Source organism: Stegastes partitus, unplaced genomic scaffold, assembly GCF_000690725.1.
Source record: "Stegastes partitus isolate 25-593 unplaced genomic scaffold, Stegastes_partitus-1.0.2 Scaffold2559, whole genome shotgun sequence".
NCBI classification, from domain to species: domain Eukaryota; kingdom Metazoa; phylum Chordata; class Actinopteri; family Pomacentridae; genus Stegastes; species Stegastes partitus.
The window spans coordinates 29160-38405 of NW_007580290.1; the positions used below are offsets into that span (position 1 = coordinate 29160).

The 9246-nt window shown below is 44.8% G+C and overlaps 1 protein-coding gene across 1 annotated transcript in view; it reads right to left on the bottom strand.

The window, feature by feature from the left end:
* LOC103375345 (zinc finger protein 572-like) overlaps positions 1-9065 on the bottom strand; it is a 12910-nt gene extending 3845 nt beyond the window's left edge. Inside the window, exons 1-5 of the mRNA XM_008305598.1 lie at positions 9036-9065; positions 8295-8379; positions 6055-7142; positions 3415-3775; positions 7-714 (exon numbers count right to left, since the gene is read on the bottom strand). Of these exons, the coding sequence (XP_008303820.1) occupies positions 7-714; positions 3415-3775; positions 6055-7142; positions 8295-8379; positions 9036-9065 (2272 nt within the window). The remainder of the gene's footprint in view (positions 1-6; positions 715-3414; positions 3776-6054; positions 7143-8294; positions 8380-9035) is intronic.
* Positions 9066-9246: the final 181 nt, after the last annotated feature.

The window sequence follows — 9246 nt, forward strand, 5'->3', positions numbered from 1 at the left end:
TCAGGCTGGAAGCTGCGTGAAACATTTTGCCGCAAACTGAACAGCAAAACGGTTTCTTCCTTTTGCTGTTGGTGATGCCGCAGGTTTTCAAATGGCGCGTATAGGAAACCGCTTTGTTGCAATTCTTGCAAAAGTACGGCTTTTCCCCCGTGTGCCTCCTCAGGTGGACGCTGAGCGCCGACCTCTGAGTGAAAGACATCCCACAGAGGGAACACTTGTGCGGCTTTTCACCTGTGTGGATCCTGAGGTGCTCGGCCATGTGGTCTCTACGGGAAAACTGCCTGCCGCAGTCGGAGCATTTGTGCGCTTTCTGTCCTGGGTGAATCTTGTCCATGTGCCTGCACAGATCACAGTTCTTCTGAAACTTCTTTTCACATAGACGACAGGTGAAGTCGTCCTGCTGGGCTCGCTCACGCTCCGAGAAGGAGGCGTCGCTCGGGCCGCAGGAGGACGGGCCTGAGATGTCACTCTCGATCCATTCGTCATCGTCGTTCAGCGTCACAGTTATGGAGCTGAAAGCTGGAGGCTGCTGGCCGCTTTTCTGATCTTCTGATTCACAAAGCAGGACTTTGACATCCTCTGGAGAATCGGCCTCCGGCTCTGAGGTGAGGCACTGATCCGTCGGCTCCTCTTTGACCTGCTGATGAACAGGAGTCTTGGTTCTCTCCACAGTGGGAGGCTGCTGTGGAGGCTTCTGAGTGACCGACTGGGCCTCTAAAACAGAGAGAGGACACAGATTATAACCAGCAGGAACATCTATGACCAAAAAAAGACACTTAAATATATAGTCATCCTCTAATGTATTCATAGCCTCCCATTAAAGAAGGAAAACAGCTGAAATAAGTTGAAATTGACAAAAGCAATAATAAATAAAAATGTAATCAAAATCATGACATTGTTTTTGAATTGTGGTTCAACAGAAATATTAAAAAAAATAAAAATAAAAACAAGCATGATGGGACTCATAAACTAATATTTAGTTGAACAACCCTTTGAGGCGATAGATAGATGGATAGATTAAACTTTTATTGATCCTGCAGCGGGGAAACTCTAAGTGTTACAGCAGCAGAATAGAAAATAACACAGTACAGGGGAAAAAAGAGCAGCGCACAATGCACACAGTGCACAAGATGTAAAGCAGATGACTTCCTCCTTTTAGGTTAAGTGTCTCACAGAAACATTGCTCAGAGTCCTTATTTACATTATTACTGCACGGTGGGGGGCTGAGCTGCTGGGAGCTGGACTGAACAGTCTGACTGCAGCAGGATGAAGGACCTGCACTATCTCTCCTTTAGACACCACGGGTGAAGCAGAAGGAGCTGCCCAGCGATCTGACTGTTTCCTGCAGGCGGTGGGAGGTGTCCTCCATGATGGACAACAGCTTTGTCATCGTCCTCCTTTCTGCCACCACCTCCACAGGATCAAGGGGGCAGCCCAGGACAGAGCCGGGTTTCTAGATCAGTTTGTTGAGTCTCTTCCTGTCTGCAGCCGTGATGCTGCTGCTCCAGCAGACCTCCATCCAGGACGGCTGATGCCACCACAAAGTCGTAGAAGGTCCTGCACCCCAGAGAACCTCAGTTTCCTGAGCAGCTGGAGTCAGTTCTGACCTTTCTTGTACAGTGCATTGCTGTTAGTGGTCCAGTCCAGTTCAGGTGAACACCCAGGTGTTTGTAAGAGTCCACAATCTCAGTGTCTGTTCCCTGGATGTTCACTGGTGAAGGAGAAGTGTGGCTGTTCCCGCTGAAATCCACCATCAGCTCCTTGGTTTTCACTGCGTTGATCTGGAGGCAGTTCAGCAGGTACCAGTCCACAAAGTCCCGGTTCAGTTCTCTGGACTCCTTCTCCTCTCTATCAGTGATGAGGCCGACGATGGCGGAGTCGTCGGAGAACTTCTGAAGATGGCAGTTCGTGGTGTGATGGGAGAAGTCTGCAGTGCAGAGGGTGAAAAGAAAGGGGGCAAGAACAGTCCCTTATGAGGCCCCCGTACTGCAGACCCTGGTGTTGGACACACAGTCCCCTGCCTTCACACACTGTGGCTGGTTGGTGGGTAATCCAGCAGCCACATTGTGAGGTGAGAGTCCACTCCTGTCTGCTCCAGCTTGATGGTGTTGAAGGCACTGGAGAAATCATAAAACATGATTCTCACAGGGCTCTTCGTCTTCTCCAGGTGAGAGAGGCATCTGTGCAGGAGGCAGATCACTGCATCATCCACCCCGATGCCGGGCTGGTAGGTGAACTGCAGCGGGTCCATTGATGAGCCCACCAGGGGTCGCAGATGACAAAGGACCAACCTCTCCCGGGTCTCCTCTAGTGGCTGAAGTCCCAGGGGTGCGAGATCTTCGGCACCAGTACCACACAGGACGTCTTCCACAGCTGTGGTCCTCTCCCCAGCTTCAGGCTCATGTTGAGGACGTGCTCCACAACCTTGCTCAGCTGATCTGTGCAGGATTTGAGGTGATGTCATCTGGACCCGTGGCCTTCCTGATCTTCAGCCTGCCCAGTTCTCTCTTCGCCTGGGATGTTCAGAGGGACACGTTGGGGCAGGAAGGCTGGTTGTGAGTGTGGGGCCCTGCGGGGGAGGGGAGGTGTGGTGGTAGGAGAGCGGGGGTGGTGGTGCAGTAAAGAGCAGCGGGGGTGGTGTAGGGTGGACTGAGCCGGGGGAGGGGTGCCTGGCTGTTCAAACCAGTTTAAAACGGCGTTCAGGTCATTCGTCCACTCCTGGTCCCTTCTAGGTTCAGTCTTGGGGTCTTTGTGGCCAGAGATGGTCTTCAGGCCCCTCCAGACCTGCTGACGTTATTCAGTTGATCCTCCATCTTCTTCTTGTAGCTACATTCCCCCGCTCTGATCTTCCTCCTCATCTCCACCCTGACCTAAAAGCTCTCCGTCTGTTCTTTAGGAGATCAGCAGTGATCACTGCCATCAGGCGTTTTCTGTAACTCTTTTAAAATTATTCTTTTCAACCACAATTCAAAAACAACGTCTTATTTCACTAAATTATAATTTAGCAAATTTTTATTTATTATCACTTTCTTGAGTTTCTAGTTATTTGAGTGTGAATTTTGCCTTTTCTTCAATGGAAGGGGATGAATAAATATGATTATAATAATGAAGGTCCCACCTGCAATATTCTCTTAATGTTTATTGATGAAATAGAAAATTACAATAAAATTTGCTGTGACTTATTTTTGACTTAACTAAAGTAAAACATTAACAGGGAGCATTTTTCTTTTACTACTTCTGCAGATAACATTTACTTTTTCTCAAGTAAAGTGTTGAATTGAGGACTTTAACTCGTAGTGGAGTGTTTTCATAGCGCAGTAATTAATGAAAGTATCTGAAAACTTCTTGCACCAATGTTTACTTTCTATTTTGGCTGCCAGTGAACGCGTCGCGGTCTGTTCAGGGGACACCGACCTGGTCTGATGATCACCACACGAGGTTTGAGGGCAGCCATCTGCTCGATCTGCTTCCTCAGCCGCAGGACTTCAGTCTTGGAGCGGGTCGCTTCATCCTGGAACTCCTTCAGCGTCTTGGACACCAGAGCGCAGATCTCCTTCGCGGCCGCCGACAGACGCTCCGTCACCACCAGTTCGAGCAGCTGCGGTACAGACATCTCCGGGAAGAAAAAATGAAGAAAAGTTGCAAGGCTCGGAGCAGAGATTTTGAAAAGAGGAATCCACTCCCGGCAACAAACAGGCGGATGGCGACAAGAGGAGTCAACTTTAAAACGTGCGGGGTTGGTTTGAGCAGCGCCCCCTGCTGCACGGGAGGACCGAGTGGGTCAGGAACACTGGACACAACACCTCCAAGAAGGAATATAAATATAATATATATATAAATACTGCTCACAAAACTACATTTATAGAAAGTGAGAAGGACAGTGCCTTGTATAAAAGCAATGAGATAAAAGTAAGATTCATTACAGAAAACAATCATTTAGAAAAGTTAAGGCAAGAGTTAAAAAGAAAAAAAACGTAAGTAAGTGACACTGGCAATGATTCTCAGATAGTAAAGGGATATAATACATAACAATAAAATGCTGCACATTGCACTGACATGTTGTACATAAATATGAAATATTACAAATTAAAATAAAATGTTGCACACAAACTCATTATATATTTATTATTTATGTTATACTATATTTATTTATAATTATTGTATATCATATGATATATATACTATTATTGTATATTATTTTTTAATTATTTGTTTATATTTCTCATATATCCACAGTGTTCTTACCTCAACAGTGCAATATATTTATTCTACCATCTGGCTATTACTGTGCTCATTCCTAACTGTATCTACTTCCTGCTGGCTCCTTTAGTAAATATATTTATATATTCTTATTTATCTTTTTTATACTTGTATTTTGCACCACTGGAGTTGTCTCTTAATTTCGTTGTACTCTGCGTATGATGACAATAAAAGCATTCTATTCTATTCTATTCTTCTACATGTAAAGCAAAAGATTTCCAGCCTTTTTCTGTTTTTATTTAGATCATTATGGCTTACAGCTGAAGAAAATCCAAAATCCAGCATCTCAAAACTATTAAATTACTACTGAGAGTGTATAAACAGCACGTATCTTTCAGCCTGGTTCAGTACACAGAACCACGATGGAGGAGAAGGCTGCTGTTTGGAGCATTTTTGCAAAAAAACAAAAGAATCACATTGAGTAAAATTTTTCCACTTTTATTTTGAAAACTGTAAACATTCAACAGCGGTTTATTGGCCGGAACTCATGCTTGACCAGCTAAGGCACTTAAATGTAGAGATAATGTTGATGCCGGTAACACTCCATTATCAGACCCGTATACTCTGTCATTAAAAACATAAAAGGACCATTAAGACAAGAGCATCATAACCAACCGATCCGTTTAAGGCAGCAGTCAGGATACAACCATCAGTATAAATTAACAGAAACCAAGCAGGGGCGTTTATGTTCAGTGGATCAAAAAAATAACCTTTAAGTTTAAGACATCTGTGGCTCAACCGTCCCCAGGTTCAGGGCAACTTGAGCCATCTTGGTAGAGCTTCCAGATCATTCAACGTTTAAAATCGACTTCACGGTTTTCACGGCTGCAGGGGGAATCTGAATCGTTGCTCCATCCAGCTCTTCCCTTTGATAGAAGGACAAACCTCTCACTGCAGCGATGCTCTACAATCTGAGCTCCACTTCTCTAATCCTCAGTCAACACGTGCTATTTGAACACCACAGTCCTCAGAGCTGCTGCACACTGTGACTTCTCTCCTTGTTTTCTTATCTTTCTGTTTATTTTCTCTCTTCTCATGATGAGGCTTTTTAATTTATTGCCTTTCACACATATAAGTCAGGATTCTTTCCTTCAAAGTGCTTTTATTCATAGGCTCCTGACTTTTGGGTACGATTTGAGTTTAATTGTAGAACATATCCTGTGTGTTTAGGGTGCGAATGTGCAGAGGAATGGTTGAAGAAGCTCAGCAGAGATGGAGGGTTTGACCCGTCTGACACCTTCAACCTCAGCGTCAAAGAATATATCAGTCGGCCTGTCAGTATTCTATCTTCTGCTGCTGATTTGATGGACGTTCCACCTTTGATGTCAGTATCTGCTTCCTCCATTTCTTCAAGGATCACTGTTTTGTCTCTGTTTAGCACCACAATGAAATATAATTTGGTTCCTCACAGACATAACTTCAATGTCTTTTTGTAAGATGAACTTTAGCTCAGTTTGCTCCACTATCTTCGGACCAGAGGGCTGCACTGTGGAGCCAGTTTGACATCCTTTGTGTAAGCCGGCTCGACAAAAACTGAAGCCCCAGTCAGGGATAACGGGTATCACGAAGGCGGTTTTCAACTTTCCTTGTCAACTCAGACTTTCTGCTTCAGACTCTGTTCACATAAAAGGAGGCGATTAACGTGTCACATGACTCTTCTTCTGCACTAAATCAAATGATCGGCTGCTTCAGTCCACAGGTTGTTTTAATTCCTGCTGCTTTACAGACACACACCTGCTGCATTGCATCATTTACCGTATTGTAGGTTTCAGTCTCTGATGTTTTGCTTCACACTGCTTTAATCTTTCTCTCCTCCAGTTTGTGTCCTTGCAGTTTCCGACTGATGTGTCGCTGCCACGACTCGTGAGCCTCCAAGTGCACCTTCAGGTTTGAATCGGTGTGAAACGTTCGGCCGCAGATCGTGCAGCGGAACAACTTATCTGAGCCTCTGGGCTGCCTCCCCGTGCACAACTTCAGATGGTGGCTGCTGGCAAACCTCTTGCCGCATTTATCACAAAAATACGGTTTCTCTCCGGTGTGCTGTCTCATGTGAACGACGCGATTGGAGTTCTGGGTGAAAGTTTTCCCGCAAAAGTCACAGCTGAAGGGTTTTTCTCCGGTGTGCACTCTGACGTGTCGAACCAGCTGGTGGTTTTTATCAAACTCCTTGTTGCACTGGAAGCATTTGAAGGCCTTCTCCTCCTTCTGATCAGCGTCCTCTCGTTCTTCTAGCGTCACTTTGCCTTCACTGTGCATTTTGCAGAATTTGAAATGATTGCTGGTGGCAAAACTTCTGCCACACTTTGCACAAAAATAAGGTTTCTCCCCCGTGTGCACTCTCATGTGAGCGAGACGACTTGAGTTCTGAACAAACGTTTTGCTGCAGTAGTCACAGCTGAAGGGTTTGTCGCCTGTGTGGCTCCTCACATGCAGAACGAGCTGGAACCGCTGGTCGAACTCCTTGTCGCACAGCAGGCATCTGAAGGCCCGCCGTCCTTTGTGGCTCTTGTTTACGTGTCTTATCAGATACGAGTCTTTTTTAAAACTTTTGCCACAAATATGACAAGACTTTTCTTCCCTGGGAGGCTGCTCCAGTTCTACAAAGACTTCAACGCTGTGACGAGGCGACAGCGAACCATCACTTAAACTCTCTGTTGGAGCGCCGGGTGAAGGAAGGAGCTCACAGCTAGCGCTCGGCTCAGATTTAAGATGCTTGGCTTGAGCGCTGTTGGAAGCATCGGCCTCCACGTCTGGGCTGATGCACCGATCCTCCCGCTCCTCTTTGACCTGTAGGTGGGTCTCTGGTTCCTCCAGGATGGGAATCTGTTCCACCTTGATGACGCGAAGCTGCAGTGAAGGAGGTGGTTCTTCAGAGGTCGGCTCTAAAGGACAAAGAGGAAACCTGAGACATTTAGTGCACTTACGCTGACCTTTAAGTAAAGTAGAAGACGTACATGAGTTGGTGACATATTCATAGAAAAAGAGTCTGTCTAAAAACATGTCTTGAGAAGTCAGTCAGTCAGGATGCAGTGCTTGGTTCAGAAAGACAAATATTATAATTTCCGGACTATTGAGCGCACCTGAATATAAGCCGCACCCATTAACTTGCTTTTTTCTGAACAGTTCCTGTAACACGGCTGGTTAGGAAAATAAAACTACAGCAGCCTACCAGGAAAAGTCATTGATCGCTATCTTCATCTTCCTCCTGCACTAAAACCACTAAAGTCGTCTTCTTCAGCCTCAGAACTACGTCCTCAGTCTCTCTTTCGTTGTCGCTCTCGATGTCACTTTGGTCTCGAGGCAAATTCGTAAAAATCCATAAATTAGTAAGTTGTTCAAGCTGCAGCGTTCAAAGCGTGTGAAAAAAGTAGAGGCTTATAGTCCGGACATTACGGTAATCGGTCAGAAGTGAAGTCATGTCAGGATGTGGATCAACTATCTGGAGGACGAGCTTCAACCAGAACATTCTGGAGGTGGACCAGTTGTTTAACAGCTACAGCATGTAAACAGAGTTAGATGTAAAAGCTCTGCCAATTTTATTAAACATGTACGAACTCACACTACATGTTAAACTTGAGTTTTAATCACACCGATCGATCGATTGGTCAACATGTGGAGCTGAATGTCAGAATCAAACCAGCAGTCGGTTTTGTCCACAAATCCAAAAAAACACAAGATGATTGTCTCCTTAATGTCGACAAAAAGAGGAAGACAGTTTTACTTTGTGCATTTTCGTTACAGGTGAGACTACACTGCTGGCTGTTGTGTGGTAATGGACATTTATTTTCTTATTTACAGTACGTAGAAATCAAGTGTCTTAACTGTTACAGTCAGAGTTACAGCCAGTAAAGCACTTTTGAATATTTTTATTGTGCAATAAAATTCTCTGCGGCACAAAGAGCCACTGAACTGTGACATTTGTGTTCTTCAAGTCTTGTTTTCTACAATATCTCCTATATCAGATTTAACAATTGTCATCTCAAGTCTCCAGCATTTACCTAAAACAACAATAAAAGCTTCTCATCATGTCTTACCTTCACAGGAATGAGAGTCATGAGATACATCCGTGGTCGAGCCGTCTCCTGAATCCTGTTGAACATTACCTCCACTCAGTATGCGCTAAAAGACAAAATAAACACTTAAAGGAGTCTTTAATGTGTGATTTATGTAGACCTGGTTCACTCCCACATAAAACATGTTCACTGTGGAAACTGGAGCAACTTTATATTCTGGATTTTGAAAAATAAAGAATCATCACTCGTCTCGGTGAGTTTGCAAAAAGCTGCATCCGTTTGCATAATAAACAAACCAGAACTTTTCTGTCACTGCAGAGGAGCTAGAGGACGGTTCAACCGTCTCTGGAGCAGTGCTGCACTGTAAGACACTGAATATGAAGCTCAGGACAGTTATTCAAAGCAGACATCCAGTTCCACCGTGACCCACTTCAAGAAATGCAAGCAGAAGATTCTGGAGTTTCCCTCACAGCGGCCCGACTTCTGAAGATCAGAGAGTGGATCCTAAACCTGCTGCTGTCTGCAGCATATGAGCCTAAAAATAACTAACATGAAGTGGAAAAGCAGGTAAAAATGACTAAATCATTAAGAGAAAGACTTTTAAACTGGTGTGCCAGCTCTGGTATCTGCCAACAGGAAGTGGTGAGGATTCATTTATGAGTGTGCTGCAGGCTGGAGGCACATCGTTATCGTTTTATAGTCTAATAATCACCTTCATTTCCAGAAGCTCAGATATTAAAGGAGGCCGTGGTTGACTGTTACCTCCAAGAGAATCTCTGGTCTGCCCCCCATAACGCTAACAGAAGATTTCCCTGCAGACGTTTTGACTTGTTGCTGCAGAAGAAACTAATTTTGTTAATGACGGCTGAGTTTTATTATGTTTCACAGCAAACCACAACATCATGAGCCCAGGAGCAGCTCACCTGAAGGAAACTAAACCAAGTTTTCGTCTATATCATGGTGAAAATAAAAC